At 43.8% G+C, this 19,243-nt stretch overlaps 1 protein-coding gene across 2 annotated transcripts in view; it reads right to left on the bottom strand.

Annotated features, from left to right (window-relative positions):
- LZTS2 (leucine zipper tumor suppressor 2) overlaps positions 1–19,243 on the bottom strand; it is a 126,491-nt gene that overhangs the window by 61,164 nt on the left and 46,084 nt on the right. Inside the window, exons 1-2 of one of the 2 annotated variants that reach the window (XM_066600932.1) lie at positions 15,405–15,423; positions 5,610–5,690 (exon numbers count right to left, since the gene is read on the bottom strand). In XM_066600932.1, the coding sequence (XP_066457029.1) occupies positions 5,610–5,690; positions 15,405–15,407 (84 nt within the window). In that variant the 5' untranslated portion in view covers positions 15,408–15,423. Of the gene's footprint in view, positions 1–5,609; positions 5,691–15,404; positions 15,424–19,243 lie in introns of those variants that run through there. The other variant, XM_066600933.1, reaches the window with a different exon arrangement.

The following is a 19,243-nucleotide window of genomic DNA, read 5'->3' as shown; positions in this document are numbered from 1 at the left end:
ATACCAGCTGAAGTGTATTAGACATTAGTGGAAAGTATACAATAGAGAGTACTCAATGTCATTAGGGCCAAAGGAGCCCCACTAAAGGTCCTTTTAGACAAGCCTATTATTGTTTGAACGAGCGAGTCACGTCACCACTAACTTTCACTCTCGTTCAGGCTGCTTAGACAGGCAGACACATCTTTGCCTCGTTCAAAAGAGCTTCGTTCAGTCTTTTTAACATTTGCTGTGTTCGCGAATAAGAGGGACGGAACGATTGCTGTTTAAATCCAACGAGTTAACAATGGTTTGTATGCCTGCATAATATGAATGCCGAACGAAAAGCGAACAATTCTCGTATATCACTCAGTCGTCGGCTTGCGTTTAGATCCAACAATGATGGTTTTCTTTCACTCGTAATGAATAATTTTTGTGAACGATAATCATTTCATCAATTTTGGTATTAACGTATGGAAATAAATATTACTTTTTGACTCTTGTTAAGTTGTCCAATTACTTTAAGCAGGATAGTGTATAATATCGTACATCCCCACGTACAACTTCCATGTATGTTCTGAGCAACAGCACAGAGTGAAGCAGCTCTCTCTGCCTCTACCAGTAGGAAGTCCCAGGAGGGAAGTGAATGCTGCAGTTTGGAAGGCAGGATACTCTATGCTGGATTTCTTGCCATTTAATTGATGCCAGAATTCTCCGGGTTCTTCTTCCTGCGCCACATACTGGACAAATATTTCTGAAGACTAGTACTTCAAGATTTGTATAAGATTACATTTGTTAAAAACAAAAAAAACATCCATAGTAAAACACATATGAGCTGTAGCCCCCCCCCCCCTTCTTAAATAAGATAAAAAGAAAAATCAAACAGAGCTCACCGGGTCATGTGGAAGACAAGACCGGAGGAAAGTGAAGACTATAAATCCTGAGCACAAAGTTAGAGGAAACAGAAGGGATAGGTAGATGGGGGTTTATTAATGGAAAACCTGTCAACCGTATTTGCTTTTTCTTCTTGCATGGCTGCCTTCCAATTAGCAATGGATTTCAAGTAGTATATAGAAGAAGACACAGCGAACAAGAAAAGCTGCCCAAATGCAGAGGAGCCAGTGGAAAACCAGCAAGCTGCCAGGGACAATAATAAAAGCTGCTCACAGACGGTGCTGTGAATAAAAGCCTGTCAAGGTCTCAGAAGGCCTTAGTTACAAAGTAAGATCCTAAAACCTATCAGTGCTGGAAAGAATATAAAAAAAGTCTTTATTAAGATAATTTTATAATTCCACATTTACTGGCACTGGCCGCTAGTTCCTTAGATGCAGCAGAGATAGATCTTGACTTTGAGGAGAAAGTCTATATTGTTCTTCAGACTTTCTGAAGGCCATCCGATTCCTTGCAATCACCAGGGCAACATTCCGCTCCCTTTTTTTTTGTAGCAAACGCTGTTCACAGAGGTCTCCGATCAGGAAAGCTTTCTCCCAGAACCATGTCCTTTGTTAGGTTAAGTCAAGTAATCAGGCCCTGGGCTCCCAGCGCTCTGTCCCCGCTATTCACCCCATAGTACTACAACGTCGGACAGAATGAGACAGCTGGCCCTATGGCCTCAACGTCACTCTTACTTTTCAGCTCTGGCTTTCATAGGAGATGCACTCGGCTTGCTTCCAGTTCTCTTCCTAACACACTTAACCACAATGTAAAGGAACTTGCCCGGTGCTCGAGTGGATGAAGAGACTTTTTCAATAAGTCTCTTCAATGGAAAAGTTAACAGGATTAGATGGAGAAATTACTAAATTATCACTAATTATCGTGGCAGAGTGGACAGTTACCATAATCAGTAAGTACCTGTTTTTATATAGGATTGCTGCTATTGGGATACTTTTTGGGTAACTTGTGATCTACACTTGCACAAAAATATAAACCATTCAGCCATGAAAGATGACATGAATTGGGAAGGGTAACATCACTCCTTAGGGATAAGGCCATCCATGATTCTCTGGGTAATATGCAAATAAGGAAGACGGAACAATACATCTGCAGCGCCACCTACTGGATGCTAGCATTCCTTCAAATCAATGTCAGACCCTTTAAGCAAGTCTTTAAAACAATGATTGGGAATTGAAAACCATACACAGACAGCTGTCTTGTATTGGTTTCTGGCTTGGTTTTCAATTCCCAATCATTGCCTTAAAGACTTGCTTTAAAAGGGTTTGACATTGATTTGAAGGAATGCTGCCAACCAATAGGTGGCGATGCAGAGGTATTGTTCCATCTTCCTTATTTACAGATGCCGTGAATGAAAAGAATTATCTTAGGACAATGGCAGGGGTGGGTTATATAAGGCAGCAAGTGATCAGTCAGTTCTTGAACTTTCTGTGTTGGAAGCAGGAAAACGGGCAAGCGTAAAGATATGAGCGAGTCCAGCATAGGCCAAATTGTGATAGCTAGCAACTGGGTCAGAGCTTCTCCCAAACGATAAGTCTTGAGGGGTGTTCCCGGTATACAGTGAGTAGTACCTACCAGAAAACTGAAGGACAACCAGTAAACCGTTGACAGGGTCCTGTGCACCAAAAGGAAATTAAAGAGGTATTCCAGGAATGGGATGTTTTTTTTTTAATTTCCACTAATTGGATGGGTGAAAACTGACATTCCAGCAACTAATCCCCATTAGATAGCTGCTAGCCAAATGCTCATTTGGTTGACAGCAATAACTTCTGACCCCACTATGTATACGTATGCTTGATTTAGGCGAGCATGCATGTGTTCTCAGTAGGGTGGAGGAATATGCCACTGTCAGCGCCATTGGCAAGCAGCTTAACTCCCTTAAAAACAAGGATCGGGAAACGGCATGACAATCACATACACATTAGGTGGTCTGCCGAAATTGCAAACATGTATGGCCACCATAAAAGTGTCTCTTGCTTTGGTGGACTCTAGTCATCCACTTATTACATGGGCGGCCATTCATCCACATATCTAGATGGTGCAGTTTCCCTGACCAAATAGACTTTGCTTTTTGGGAAACAGATCGAGGCAATCAGCAGCCAACCGAGAAGGGTTCTTCTCTTTAATGGGACAACCTCTTCAAGGTTCCTCTGCACAGAAAAACTTTTTAGACCATTAACCAACAACTGAATTGCAACAAAATACCGCTCAGATCACCGTCCCATAGCGCAGAACTGCTTAAAAAACACAAAACGCTACATCATTTTTTGTTCTGCCCACTAATGATCCATCAAAACAAACCTGATTAGTTCTGAACATGAAGTGGAAAGATACGACCTGAAATAATATCATTTATTTATGAAAACATCCCCCGCTTCCTTTCCTGGTTCCATTCCAACCATAATAAAACCCAATTTATCATGTAGTATAGAGTTTAACGCCAGACGTGGGGCCCATCCGGCCCATCAAGACGTGTCTGCAGGAATCGATTCCAACAGCCGGATTTATAAATAGAACTTTTAGACAAGTTTTCGACCTCGTAACATCTGTATCGTTCTGCCTGTCTGGAGAGAGCGGATCTTGACCTTCTATGAGCCGCGAAGTGACCCCATTGCGGTTCTACAAGGACTATTGTTTCTCGAATGGCAATATGGGCATGTAGTGATTTATGAGTTCTGATATTGTTTTGCTGACAGGGGTTACTTGATCTAATTTTATACACATTGAAAAAAAAAAACCCTGTTGCCTGCGCTGCTAAGACTGGAGGAGCTTTCAGCGCTGAACCCGTGTTTAGGTTGCGAGGAGGAGAAAAAAAAAATCTCTATAGAGAACATAACCCGGGGCGCTGCCGGTCAAGACAGATTTATGCTAACAATACGGCCATTGCTACAGATTTTGTCAAGTCCAGAGGATACTGCACATTCACTGGATGGCATTTAAATAGAACAGAGTCAGTCAATGATGTTTGGCACAGGGATACTAATGCTTTCATTCTTAAGGGACTCGGACATGTGCGCCGTTACACTAGTTAGCAAAGAGTTGGGTTTATTGACTTTGAACACCAAGGACATTATGTTAGTTCCCACCAGCAGAAAAGCCAGGTGTACCAGATCTATTCTGTTTAATACTATTACTGTAGCCCCTTGTGCCAACTGGAGGAGGAGCGTGCCTTGTATAGCATAGCTGGTATTTGGGCACCAACTGGAGGTGGATTTGCTATGGGGAAGAACTTTGCTGCAAAAAAAAGAAAAAAAAAGGCAAAACTAGCCTTAAAATTTTATTCCTATCAGACTTTCATAACATTTTCATAGGGTAAACCATGAAAATTTGATAGATGTGGGTCACCTGTATCCATTCCTTACATCTTGTCCCCAGTACCCCTGGAGCAGCTTAATGCAGTGGCTTGGGGGTGGTCGGGACATAGGGAAACAGTTGCTACTTTATTTTTCCCATATTATCAATAGAAGTCATTGGGAGTAAGGGAAATTGCGCAGCACAGCAAACATTGCTGTTTAAGTAACTTAGGAGCCGCAGAAATAAATCCCATTCACTTCTATAGGAGTTTTGGAAGCAGCATAGCACAGCTGGCTTGGCTGTGTTTAAGTCCCGATCACACATGGCCACTGCATTCAACCAGAAGGAGAGATAGGTGCAGGTCCGGAGGTGGGATCCTGGGGATATGTCATGAAAGTCTGATTTGGAATACCCCTTTATGTACATGTGAATATGCTTTCTAAGAGTCCCTCATAGCAGTATACATAGGAGGTCACACTGTATTGCACTGGATGATGAAGACATTATTTTAGGTCGGAAGATATACTTTGGATCAACAGTGGGGGTCCGCCAGGATCCCTGACGATCGGCTGATTGAATAGGCCAATGACGTCATGTTAGTCAAACGGCCTGAGAGCAGCTCAGTCCCATTCAAGCACAGCCATTATATAATATAGGACACCGTGCCTGGTATAGACTGAAATGTCACCCATGCCACTGTTACTTCAATCAGCTGATTGGCGGGATCCAAGCGGTGGATTTCCACTGATCCACTATTGATGACCTAGTCCTGGAAAACCCCTTTAAAAGAGAATTGCTGTGCAAATGATCATGGTGATATTATAACCAAACACAGGACCACATTTTCTGAAGACACAATACATCATTGCCTATAGGATCAAGGGGGAAAAAAGGCACCTAGTAATGTATTTCCACCTCTCTTATTGAGTTATTAAAGATGACCTGCCATGATGACATGTTGGTGTGCCTGTAGACCAAAAAGTTGCCATATAGGTGGAGCCATAATACGATTAATGAGTAACCAACCCTCGAACTGAAGATTGGTTCACTCATACACTTGGGTAAGTAGTATAGGAGTTGATGCTATATGCGATTAGGGGTTTAAACTGTTCTATTAGTAACGGATGGGAGTAACAGTTAATTTTCTAGCATGCCTAGTTCAATCCACTCATATTGCCGATGAGAAGACTATTACATGGTGGAAGTATTGGCCATGATGTTCCCTTCCACCTTAATGGGATGAGCGAATTATCTGCAGAAGTTCCGACGCCTATTTACCAGGACTCTCTAGTTTTGGAAATTATATATAACATATAAAACATAAACCTGGCAACAAACAGCTTCAGAATACTAGCACAGAGTATGGAGAGGAGAATACAATTACTTACAGGTCCTGACAGAATCTCTTCGGCAGCGTGACGACTCCAGGTAACTTTATCTCCTTCAATGCATTGAAAATCAAATAAGGCCTAGAATAGAAAAGGATTAATATTTAATTTCAAAGTGGAGAACGGGACGGACAGGTCTGGAATCATTGAAAAACTCACACCCGGAACCACCCAGGTGCTTAATGGTTTTTATGCTAGAATATACCTTTAAGCCTGACAGAATATAGATATTGTCACTATGGTAAGGGACTAACCAGAGGCAGCTAGGAAGCCATTCTTTAAAACAGGGGGGCACAACTGTTCATGGTCCAAGGGCAACATTGTCGTATTGAACCAATCCTAAGGGCTACAATAAAGGTTAAAGGGCTATTACTATCTAATCTAAACTTCTGGTTTAGCAAAAGCGTATGCCAGAAATATGTGAAAGGTGTAGGTTCCACTTCTAGGACTCGCACCTTTCGGGCCCCTTCTCTCTAGATTGCTCTCAAGTGAAGAAGAGACCATGCATGCGGTCAGCCCTCCATGCGAGTTGCTGAAAAAGTCAAGTATTTAACTAGTTCCAGGAGATACAAAACTCAACTCCCCCCCCCCCAAAAAAAAAAAAAAAAATCACAGAATGCGGCCATACTCAGTGATACAAAATCCAAGAGCAGGTATAGTCCCACATCCCTCAGCATGCACACAGCGACATACTATATGGAGGAGCATTGTACAGGTGGAACATACTGAAAAAAAACTGATGAATAGCCACTCGTATAACTACCATAGATTTAGGGGAGTGACTGCTTAGTATTATACTTGCACATAGATAAGGCATACAAAGGGTGCAAGGCCACAGATGAGAGTAGTGCACCATGCAGGTATACAATCTATTAATGACGCCACATAAGATTCAGCCTGGCAGGTCGCCTTGCACCTCAAAAGTGGACCCCACTGGCATTGACACCCCCCCCCCCCCCCGGGCTCCACCAGCATTTAAAGCCAGACTGTAAAAATAATGCTAAATACGAAGTATTGGATAATATTTTGTCCTAAATACACAAGCTCACAAGCCCACGTCAAGGGTCCTCATTTTCTTGCAAGTCCATACACTAATATCACGTACAATTTACGAAAAAAGGATATATGAACTTAAAAATCACAGAATGCGGCCATACTTGCTCATACAAAATACAAGGGCAGGTATAGTCCCACATACCTTAGCATGCATACAGCAAGGTTACTATATGGAGGGGGCATTGTACAGGTGCACAATACTGATGGACAGCCACTCACATAACTACCCATTAATAGGACTGTAAAGGCCCATTTACACGGAGCGATGATCACTCAAACGACAGTTTGAGTGACAGCTTTGAGCGATCATTTTGCATAAACTATTAACCCCTTAGTGACAGCCCTGTATGGAGGGAGATAGCACCATTATCTCCCTCCATACAGCGCGGGCGGCAGCTGTTTATTACATGGTGCACTACACATATTTAGTTTGGCCTAGTAACTTTTGTATGCCTTATCTATGTGCAAGTATACTACTACCCAACATATGGTAGGTGTTTAAGTGGCTGTTCATCAGTTTTGTGCACCTGTACAATGCCCCTCCATATAGTAACCTCGCTGTCTGCATGCTGAGGAATGTGGTCCTATACTTGCCCTTGGGTTTTGTATCAGTGAGTCTGGCCACAGTCCCAGGAAACAGCTGCATACATGCGTAGCCAGCTCTGGATCATCTATACTTTTCGGGAGTGCTACACGGAGGTCCCTGTCCTGCCTATATATGGGGGTCCCAGAGATGATCGCATAGCGCACCTTTAGTATTTACTAATATTCAGCATGGGAAGACTGCCGACACTCCTTTGCATGAAAATCTGCACAAATCTTGCGTTCAAGGGACAATCCTGCAACATACGGGATTGTTGCTTAGTTCAGGCCTGCACTGAATGCCACGCAGAGTCTCTGATCTAGAACAGCCCGTGAGTAAGAAGCTAAAAAAATCAGGTGAGACGTTCGCTTTTTTTGCGATCGGCCCATCGACTGTATTCCGAGTGACATCACCGCATGAAGTTTGGCGACTGGAGATCTGCTTAAAATCCAGTTCCTTGCTATATAGGTTGATTCGCCTATTTAACACCTACGTAGTCTTGCAGACTTGTTTCCAAGTGACTCAGTGACCACAGAGTTCACGCTCCAAATATTTGCATGATTTATGCAAAATCTTGGCAAGGATCTCCTTCTCTTTCTATGGGCATATTGAAATGCCTAGCGTGCTGCCAAACTATTACTAAGCTTTGGCGTGTACACGGGTGACTGGTGCAGAAATCATTAAGAACGTCTCACAATGTCACTGTCCAATTCCAACACGGAGATGGAACATCACAGTACGAACGCCAAGATATATGCTAAACTATATATACAGCCAGGTAACCAGTAGGTCTACACATTTGCTACAGGTGGCCAGATTTTTGGAGCAGTGACTGCGCTTATTGCCAGGGCAGAAGTAGTCATCAAAAGAACTGCATCTCTTATTTATTCCGCTCTAGCTTAGGAGGACCCTCAAACCACCATAGGACTAAGTTATTAGAGGGGTTGTACCATGCTTGAAATTCAGGTCTCCACTTTCTAGGATAAGGGGATCTTTCGGATCTGTAGGGGTCACAGGGGTCAGAGCCCCACCAATGTTAAAGTTAACGGGTATCCAAAAGATAGGAGATAACTTTCAAACATGGAACGCCCCCTATAAGGCATATGAACGTTGCCTTAAACGTTGCCTCTCGAGACCCCTCTCTATGAGCTGACACAGCCAATGCAAAATCAGCTGTCCGACGATGGTACCAGGAGGGGGACCTGGGGCGATCAGCTGTTCACCGCATATTTGGGCACCGCATATTTAAAGGGGTTATTAAGTCAAAAGCATTAGGAGATTGAGTAGGACACAACCATAGACTGATTAAGGGCTCATCCACGCAAACATATTACAGCTCTGAAAAACCAAACATAATCCCTTCATCTGCATCCCCCACCCCATAGACCCTAATGCACTTCATAGTCATGGACGCTTTTTGCCAGAGTGTGTTGTGCCAACTGTTAAAGCAACCCTCCAGTCCTGGACAAACAATGGCGGTCACACTGCTTCTTTAACTACCTAATAGACCACCAATGCATACTGGGGCACAGCGTGCAAGACCCTACACGCTGTTCTGACTCACGTGAGCAGCACTGTCCCATTAAAGCAGTGTGTGTATGGTCTCAGACTAATGCACAGTGTCCATCAGGTAGTCAGAGAAACCGTGCAGCCATCTTTGTTTCTCCAGGACCAGAGGTTGGCTTTAGGCTTGATGGAATTTACGTTATGGTCTGCGGATGTTTTACGTGCCATGGTTTGTCTATTGGTTGTAATGGTAAGAAGCATGAACTCTGACCCTCTAGACAATAATGTGCTGATGACAATGTGACAACACTCTGGGAATGGTCAGCCATACTTCCAACAAGACAATGTGCCTTGTCACAAACCCAAAGTGTTTTACGTTGATTTGAGGATATGGATGTTCCATGATTGGAGCGGTCCAGATCTGAACCCTACTGAACATCTTTGTGACAAACTGAAACATCGGGTCAGAAAATATGAACAGCGTCCATCTTCCTTGAGAGGATTCACCAGACATTTGCAGGATGATTGGAGGGAAATACCAGCTTAAGTGTTTAAAAGGTAAGTAGGAAGTATACCATAGAGAGCCTTCAATGTCATTAGGGCCAAAGGAGCCCCACTGCGTGTTAACCTTTGGAAATAAATACTCCTTTTTATCCCTGCTCAGGAGCCCAATTACTTTTGGTAGACTAGAGAGGTCTGTAAGCTCCTGGGAGCAGCGCCCTCAGTTCTACAGCTAATAGGTTATGTCTTATTTGGTTTATGCTCGCTCTGACTTGTAAAGTCCTGGGGAATATGTTGGCGCTGTATAAGGATGATGAGGATTATTATCCTCTACAATCACACATGCTGCAGCAACTAAGCAATCCATAAAATAATCCATGAAAATAATAAGTAACTTGATTGTTTGGAAAATAGATATAGTTTTGTAAAGCAAATGAAAGATGTTTAATGAATATTAAAATATAAAAACACAGAATGTGACCTCAAACTAAATATAAAACCACATAGAGAATGGAAGAACATTCACCAGGAAACAGGCGCCATCTAGTGGTCAAGCAAGTTATAATGTGCTAAATGAAACTACTAGAGCAATAAGTCATAATAAAGAGGATATGAAGAAAAATCTAAACCTTACTGTAGACAGTGTTGTATGTACTATATATGTATAACGTAATATAGGATTATACAATAGGCGTAAATCCATACGAATGAACACCCTGAGATTTATTGGTACAAATAAGCATGTTTTGGTAATGAACAGCACTTGGTTCTTCTATGAATCATATTTATACAAAAAGTCCTGAAATGCTGTTAATAGATATTTTAAAGTACATTTTCAGCGTTTCTGCTATAAAAAATACATTTTTGATCATTTTTGCCTGTATGCGTCCCCCTTGGTGCTGCTGATAATCTATGTGCTGGATAGAACCAGTTTTCTTCCCCTGCTGGCAGATTATATTTCTTACTTCCCCTGCACAGGGAGTCTTCCCAGCTATACTGCCATCTACTGCACAGGGTCGACTCCTTCCTGGCAGGCCGTCAGAAAGCCATTTCCATTGGTTACCCTGTAGTGAAGATCACTATGCAGAGAGAGTGACTGAGCAAATGTGCACAAACACGATATTTAATTTTAGGACAGCCCTTTTAAAAGGGGGTTGCAGAGACTCCAATATCGATAAGCCATCTTTAGGATAGGTCATCAGTTTCTGATTGTTGGGCCCCACTGCTCGGGACCCCCAGCCAACAGCATACTAGGCACAACATTAATTGTATAGCAGCTATGCCTAATATAGCAGCATAGTCCCATTCACTTGAATGGGACTGAGCTGCTTGTAAGGCCCATTTGGACACAACGAGAATCGCTAAAAAAAAAACCAAAAATGCTCAAAGCAGTCTTTTGAGCGATTCTTGTTCTGTCTAAACGCAGGGACATTGTGTTGTTTTTGTGCACAAGTCACTGATCGCTGAATTGTAGCTTGCTAGAATTCAGCGATCAGTGGAGCAGGCTGTTATCAGCCGTCTGTTCTGATAAGATTCTCTGTACCGGTGTCCTGCTGTGAATTTACAACTAGCAGTCAGCACTGAGAAGAATACATCTGTTTGCTTATGCAAAACAGTTGTATTGTTCTATTAGTGGCTGCAGCAGTGTCCTGCTCTGCCTACATAGCTCTATAGTAGCTAATTAGCTACTATAAAGTATGCAAAGATGATCGATCAAAATTGTCACTCAAACTATCTTGAGTGAGTTTTGAGCGCTTATCTTTAAGTGTAAATGGGGTCTTAGACCATGTGACCAATAATTATGACATCACAAGACTGAAAAAAGGCTGCGGCGCCTCTTTAAACTGCTGATTGGCATACTCCAATGAACTGATATTGTCCATCTATCCTAAAGGATTGGTCATCTTTATTAGAATCCCAGAAAAACTCTTTAAAATACATTTCAATTGACAGGTTTTTAATTCCAGGGTGCAAAATTTATCAGTATGCATATATTATAGGGATATTAGAGTCGAGTCACATTATTATGACCACCAGCTAATATCCAGAGTAACCGCCATGTGCCGCACAGATAGTAGACAGGCTGGAAGCGACTCAGCAAGGTGCTGGTAGGTTGTCTCAGGTGTCTGCCACCATGCCGTCTGCAGTACACAGTTGCTGTTGTATGCGTGGGGGGGGATGGGGGATCCATAGAGCGAATATGACTATGGAGGTGGTCCCACAGATGCTCAGTTGGGTTCAAGTCTGGGGAGTTAGGGGGCCAGGAAAGTGATAGGAAGTCTTGGTCGTGCTCTTCCAACTACTGTCGGATATTTCTAGCAGTGTAAGATATCACATTGTAATGCTGGAAGATCCTATCTGTCCCAGGGAAGACAGACAGTAGGTACGGGTGGTCAAGGATGGACTCCTAACCAGACCAGTTCAGAGTGCCCTCCACAAGGATTAGCAGTCCAGAGAATGCTCCCAAATATTCCCTAGACCAAGACTCTGCCACCACTAGCTTGTGTTCCTCCATCAGTAGTTTCAGGGTAGTTGTTCTTTGATGCTTTTCACCTGACATGCTAACATCTATCTATTCAATGAAGCAGAAAATGTGACTTATCAGAGAAGGCAACCCTTTATCAATCAGCGGTGGTGACGACGGCCATGTTCATGTCTGGAGACTTAGGGGTGAGCGCCTCAATCCTGCCTTTGCTGAGGAGCGTCACACTGCCCCCTGCTGGTATGATGGTCTGGAGGCCATCCCATATGACAGTTAGTCACCCCTAGTAGAGGTACGAGAGACAATGACAGCTCAGCGATATGTTCAGGACATCCTGCAGCCACGTGTTCCTCTCATGGCGGCTTCCAAGAGGCATCCAGCAGGATAATGATGCACACACAAGGGGGTCACAGAAATGTCCCCACAACATTGTCACACTTCTGTGGCTGCCTGGTCACCAGATTTACCGCTAATAGAACATGTATGGGATCATCTGGGACGCCGACCTGTATGCCTCCATGCCCGCCTGTATCACATCTTGTATCCAAGCTAGAGGTGGCCCAACAGGGTACTAGAGCCTCCATGCCCACCCATATCACATCTTGTATCCAAGTTAGGGGTGGCCCAACAGGGTACAAAAGCCTCCACGCCCACCCATATCACATCTTGTATCCAAGCTAGAGGCGGTACAACAGGGTGCTAGAGCCTCCTTGCCCACCCATATCACATTTATATCCAAGCTAAAGCTGATACAACAGGGTACTAGAGCCTCCATGCCCACCTGTATGACATCTTGTATCCAAGCTAGAGGTGGTACAACAGGGTACTAGAGCCTCCGTGCTTGCCCATATTACATCTTGAATCCAAGCTAGAGGCGGTACAACAGGGTACTAGAGCCTCCTTGCCCACCCATATCCCATCTTGTATCCAAGCTAGAGGCGGTACAACAGGGTACTGGAGTCTCCCTACAAGGGGTCAGTGTTCCACAATAAATTCTTCTTTTCCTCCGATACTGTAACACTTACTTATATCAATGTTATAATCACACAGAGAAAGTGTCATTTGATTCAGACAACTTCTTCTAGGGGAGGGATTTTTTTTCTTTGACAATGAGTGTATTAGCAGTGGCAACCTCACTGTAGCGCTCATTCATGACGGTTCTGGCAGTTATATATGGGTTAAACTATTCCTTCATTGTTCACTTTTCCACCATGTACCTCTCCGCCACTTCAATATAAAATAATCCTAAATATACATCTAAAACACAGAGAGGTACGGCATTTGGTCTACATCTCTCCATATATCGCTCATTCACATCCTAAGCATAACTCATATTATTTTACAATGTAAGTGGAGCCTATACATAGCCATGAACCCAATCCAAAGTGCCTAGTAACCTCACCGCACCTGCTCTACATAAACAGCCTTCCCGGCCCCCAAGGTAACGTTCTCCAAGCATTGGTAAATTCTCCAGAATCCCCGTCCCTGACCTCAGCACATCGCTATATATGAGAGGAGTACAACAACATCGTTAATATGGAGAATGAAGATTTCAGCTAAACGGTGCTAAATATAGAGGAGACTTTCAAACTTTTCTTCACAGACTGCTCAGTTTAAGATTATTGGCAGAGATGTGTGTAGGAGGCTACATGACGGCACACAATGTCCTGAGCTACAGGGACTGTGCGGGGCATCACATTTTAGGGTGTTCTTCCTTACAAGCACTTGCCTCCATAAGACAGCATCTGAAGAAGTAGGTCACTAATTTTTTTGTTTTTTACAAGAATTAAACAGAAAAACTTTCCTGTGTTTCCGAGTAAAATCAGGGGCATACGGAGGGAGAGTAGGGCCCCATAGAAGTCTATGAATACCCCATGCCAGAGCTATATAACCAACAGAGCTGTAAAAACATCTGTGTGCATGAAAATTAAAGTAGACCTCCACCAATCAGACTTTAAAATAAGTCAATTTTGGGAATATCCCTTTAATTCAGAGAACTGGGGACCCATGTGTCCCTCTCTTCTTTAATACAGGCTTACTACACCCCCCTACAGTGAGGAGCGGTGGCTAAGTATGCGCGGTGCCACCCCATTCATCCTCAACAGGGCAGCCAGAGAGCTGGTCTTCAATTATTTTTGTCAATTCAGTACAAGCGCTTGCTTATATCTTGAAATCTCATTGAAGATGAATGAAGCACCTCCGCGCATGCATGACCACTGCTCCATTCAACCTGCTCCTCACTTCGAGGGGTGCAGTAAGCCTGCAGTGAGGAGAAGAGGGAGATTCACCTGTGAGACTCCCACCAAATCAGACATTTATCACCTATGGATAGGTGATACATTTCTGATGTTCAAAAGCCAAATACCAAAACTAATTGAAGTATGGGATCTGGCACATGACAGGCATGAAAAGTGGCCAATGGATCCCAATGACTAGAATGCGGTCCATCTGATTTCCTTTATGCCCTCTGGCATTTTTCCAGACAAAAGAGTGCAGCATGCTGTGCCATGCCCTTCGGGATTTTGCATCATTGTTGAGGGACCAATGCTTTGTGTTTCGTGATGAACGGCTTTTGTGCAGCGGCATAACCCATATAGCTAATAGCGTGTGGTTCCTGTCACAAACCATGGCCAACACTTCCAAGGGTCTTCATCTTATGTAGCATGGTCCAGGACACGTGACATTCTAATAAGACCCTAAAGGGGTGTCCAAATATTTATAGTACGATAGTGTATATTTTTAGTGTATAGCAGGGAACTAGAGTACCCCACACAAGAACATACAAGCTTCATGTATGGTCTGCTCTTGGTCAAGTTAAAACCTAGGACCCAATGGTTGCAAGACCTCGGAGTCACCTAGGCCCGCTTTTAACACTTCCCTTACAGTTAAAAGCATCCCTTGACAATAAGCTTAATGCTGTTCTGCTGCCCCCCCCCCACCCCCCCACAGTTACTTGCCACAATCAGTTGGGGAACCTAGAAGCATGTGTCCAATTCCTCTGAAGTGCACATTGCCCGGAGGAATCAATGGGTTGTCCATGTAATGTAGGGATGTACCTGGCCCTCTACTGTAGATGGAGACACTTTTTACAGCCACTCTCCACCTTGCCTGTAAGGAGTCTTGAACGAGCAATCTCCATCTAATAACGCAGAATTCTCCTATAGGGTATATAAAATGGGATTTCTAAACCAGATGGTCCCTAGATTGTCATATCTCAAAGATTGGGAATCTACTTTATAACCCCTTAGGCTATATTCACATGTGTGATTGAAATTTTGGGCAGTGAAAAACAGAATGACCTCACTGTGTACTGCATTATACATCAGTTTTTGCATTTTTAATGCACAAGTGTCATCCAAAAGTCAACACACGCACTGAAAAAAATGGAACGTGGCCCAATGGATGTCATTTCAAACTCCCATTGAAGTTAGTGGGTGCATGAAAAAAAATGAGAGCACTAGAGATGAGCGAGCGTACTCGGTAAGGACAGATACTCAAGTGAGTATCGTCCTTACCGAGTACCTGCCTGCTTGCCCGCAAAGATTCGGGTGCCGGCGGGGTGAGCGCTATGTTGCGGGAGTGAGCAGGAGGGAGCGGGAGTGGAAGGGGGGGAGAGAGATCACGTCCTAAAAACAGGTTTAGATTGGGGGCATTTGTGCCCACCTACCATATCTGGTGGCTGGTGGAGAAAGGGATGAGCTCTGTTTGTCGTAAGCAATCGTATTCAGACAAATGTCTTTGTAAATAGCAGACTGAGTATTATTCATTCCGCTGATGCAGTCCAGATGGTTCCCGTTAGCCGGCACTGGGTTACTGATTGTATACGCCGAGATCTGAAGTCATCCGGTCACCAGAATGAAAACGAATCAAACAGCGCTCATGTAGTTTCCAGCCACTCTGAGTAACTCCTCTGGAGGGAATAGGACCCTCATCTTCAAAAGGCTTCGAGACGTTCACTAGACTCGCTTAGGGATGGAGATGAACATTAAGCAAGACTCACAAGAAACATCTGTTATTAATAACGCAGGCTAATAGTCTGCAGAGCTGGGACCGCCATTTATTACACGCAACCATCAGCAGGAAACGAAAATAATTAAATCGGAAAATATGGAAGAGAGACAAACAGGTTTCAGTTTATGCTGGTGTCTGCGGGTCTGGAAAAATGGTCCCCGAGTCTTCGAGGGCTTTTATACGGGTTGATAAATTATAGCATCCAGCGGGAATCTAACCGTGTAAATGCTGCCTGACTGAAGGACGAGAGAGAATGTGTTCATTCCGTGTGAACAGGCAGTCGTTCATTTATGAATGACTGCCTGTTTACTGTGAATGGAGGTGGGTGTTGCAGAATGATTCCAGCTCCGCCTCCATTCAATGAGCGATGATCACTCCCGAGCAAGGGCACAGGAATGATTATCGCTGCGAAGAACTGCCATTCTACGTAGAAGGCCGAAATGATACAGATGAGATCATTTACAAGCTCATGACCATCGTGGTGTAAAATATTAATCAATTACCTATGACCATCAGCTATTACACTGTACTAAGCAGAAATGTGCTGTGTGGTAATTATGGAATGCATCATTACCACGAATTGATACGATTCGTGATGTGGTTGTCAATCATACATATCATGTGCTTCACACGTACTTGCCACATGGCTAAATATCACACTGTGAAAAACTGCTGAAAATTTATGTAAGTCACACAGTTTCCAGCTGCTGGATACAAAACGCTACATGTATGGACATCATAAAGATGCTGGTTACCAATACGAAAAAAAAAAAAAAACATTTAAATTTTAAAAAAAGGGGGAAAAAAACAACAGGCTAGAAATACGCGGACGAGAAAAATCAGGCATGTGTTGTGTGTTGCAAGACGTACAGAACTCCCAAAGAAACAGAACGCATTGTTTTCAAAAGGCTTATTAACATATGCAATGCTGCAAGGCAGAGAATAGGCTTCATGTCCTATTTTGCTGCAAGATCGCTAAAAACTCACCCACTTGCTATGGCCAGGTTAAAAAAAAAAAAAAAGCACATCGCACTTGCATGTACATGTAAATGCAATGCTAGTTTTTGAATTTACCTATTGACAAAACATGAGCGAGTATACTCATTTCCAGTAATTACTCGATCGAGCACCGCGATTTTTGAGTACTTCCGTACTCAGGTGAAAAGATTCGGGGGCGGCGTGGCGGAGCGGGGGCAGCAGCGGGGAACAGGGGGGAGCCCTCTCTCTCTCCCTCCCCCCCCGCTGCAACCCCCCACTCACCCACGGCGCCCCCCGAATCTTTTCACCCGAGTACGGAAGTACTCGAAAATCGCGGCGCTCGGGTGAAAAAGGGGCGTGGCCGAGTATGTTCGCTCATCTCTACAAAACATGCAATTTTCATGTGTGTTCAGCATGCGCGTAAAAAAAATCGCATGTTCAGTGAGGAGGTAAGATTTTCTCGCAAATCAAAATGCACTGGCGTAGAAAATCGCATTATTAAAAGTGCAATATCGGTCCAAGTTTCTCAGATGATATCGCGATCATCCATGTGAATTCAGCCTTAAAGAGGTACTCCGGCGGTGTGGCATCTCAACATCGATTGGAGTGAATGGAGCACTGGCCCTGCATCCAGTCATTTCTACAGGGCTTGAAAAGACGGTCAGCTACTTTTAGTTTTATAAGCGAAACTTATGGGCTGCAAGTGTTACACTTACCTTCCCCGTTGTTCCCTCGGTGTGAACGCTGAACCTCAATGCATTGAGCAGCTAAAGTAGTCTGCCTGTTCTCACTTTCTAGTAGGCGGACTGCTTAGCAGTGCCGCTCAATGCGCTGCAGCTTTCAGCGCTGACACTGGAGGAACAACAGGAAAGCCAAGTAGAACACTTACATCCCAGACTCAATGGGTCACCTACTTTCAGCCCATAAACTTAGCTTATAGTGCTACACTTAGGTGACAAATTCCCTTTAAGGAAATATTCGAGCACTGTGGCATGCATAGCCCTTGCTCCATTCTCTATGGTCGGTGCTGCAATGCAACAGTGACCGGGACTGCGGCAAATGAGACCCTCCCACCACCCGAGCAGTCAGACTGCTTGAAAAGTGATAGATCGGCGGGATCCAGTTCCTTTAGATTCGGCTTCTGCTACTCTGAATCTGTCAAGTGAGCCATCTCCACCGCTGTCAGTCAAATGTTCCATCATCCACTGACACTGGACAGAGGAGACCACCCACTTGACACATTGAAAGCGCGCAGAGATGAATCTAACGGGGCTCGGTATGGGGCCAAATAGAGAGAAAACAAACCTGCCATAGCGGGGTTGCGCTTGCAAAACTATGCAGGGGGGGGGGGGGGGGGAGGGCAGTGCTGTACTCCTTTTTAGTGTCTGATGTATTCTTAGATTTCTCCTATTCACCAAACAGTACAATATTATTTGTGGCCTTTTGGCTAATAGGAGAATGAACCCGCCTTGTAATATAGGGGAGGTTCGTTCATAGGGTGGTATATGTAGGTGACAGATCCCACTTTTCAAGGTTTTTAAATACCCTAGCATGAGTTATTAGATGAGAGTCTCTCGCCGTGGAGGACCCAGCTGTTACTGCATAACAGGGACAAACCATTGAAATTAATGAGAACTGTGCAATACTTAATTTGTCCTGTGGGGGCACTGCAGAAATGAACAATTGCTGTCAAGTTCCCCAACAGATTACATCTCATCATTAGCGTCCCCGCTGTAGGGAGACCTTTCTAACAAAAAAAAAAAAGAGAAGGATTGGCCAACAACAACGAACTCTTTAGAAAGGATTTACACCCAAATTGCAAAAACTATCACAGGGTGATAAAATGTAACGGTTAACACGCAGTTTGCTTTACTTACCACATTTTATAATTTTTTTTTCTTTTCCTACAGCTAGTTCACTCTTGCAAAGAGAGATGCTATATTGGTTGTCACTCTGAAATTACTTTGTATAAGTTTTATTTTACACAAGGAAGCATTACTGTATCAGGAACACCTACTTAACAGGTTGGTCCACCTTTTTGAGCAATCATGGCTTTCAGACATCAGGGAACAGGTTCCACAAGGTGGCGATCATCCTCCATAATCAAGTCGACCCACGTCCACTACAGCAGCTCCATCAGTTGGTGGACAATTTGCGGATAAGTGGGAGCAGATCTCACAGCCCTTTCCCACAAAACCCAAACATGTTCAAAGAATTTACAGTCTGGCAAGTTTGGGGCCAAGGAAGTGTGCAGAATTCATTGCCATGTCCCTCCAACTACTCACTAGTCATCAGAGCTCAATGACAGAGTGTTATCCTGTTGACAGATGGTGCTGTGGTCAGGGAAGACTTCCTGAAGATGTTCATGACAGGTTGTGCTACTGGAGTCTGTTGTTCTACAGGGCTCCAGGAGCACACCTTCACAGGTGAGGGATAGTTTAGCTGGCTGGGTGTGGTTTGCTCTGGCCAGCGAATCCCCAAGGTCTGAGCTCATATATAAATACAGGCATCTTTCAG

The sequence above is a fragment of the Eleutherodactylus coqui genome, chromosome 4 (assembly GCF_035609145.1).
Source record: "Eleutherodactylus coqui strain aEleCoq1 chromosome 4, aEleCoq1.hap1, whole genome shotgun sequence".
Taxonomy (NCBI): Eukaryota; Metazoa; Chordata; class Amphibia; order Anura; family Eleutherodactylidae; genus Eleutherodactylus; species Eleutherodactylus coqui.
This window is presented reverse-complemented; position numbering and strand designations above follow the sequence as displayed.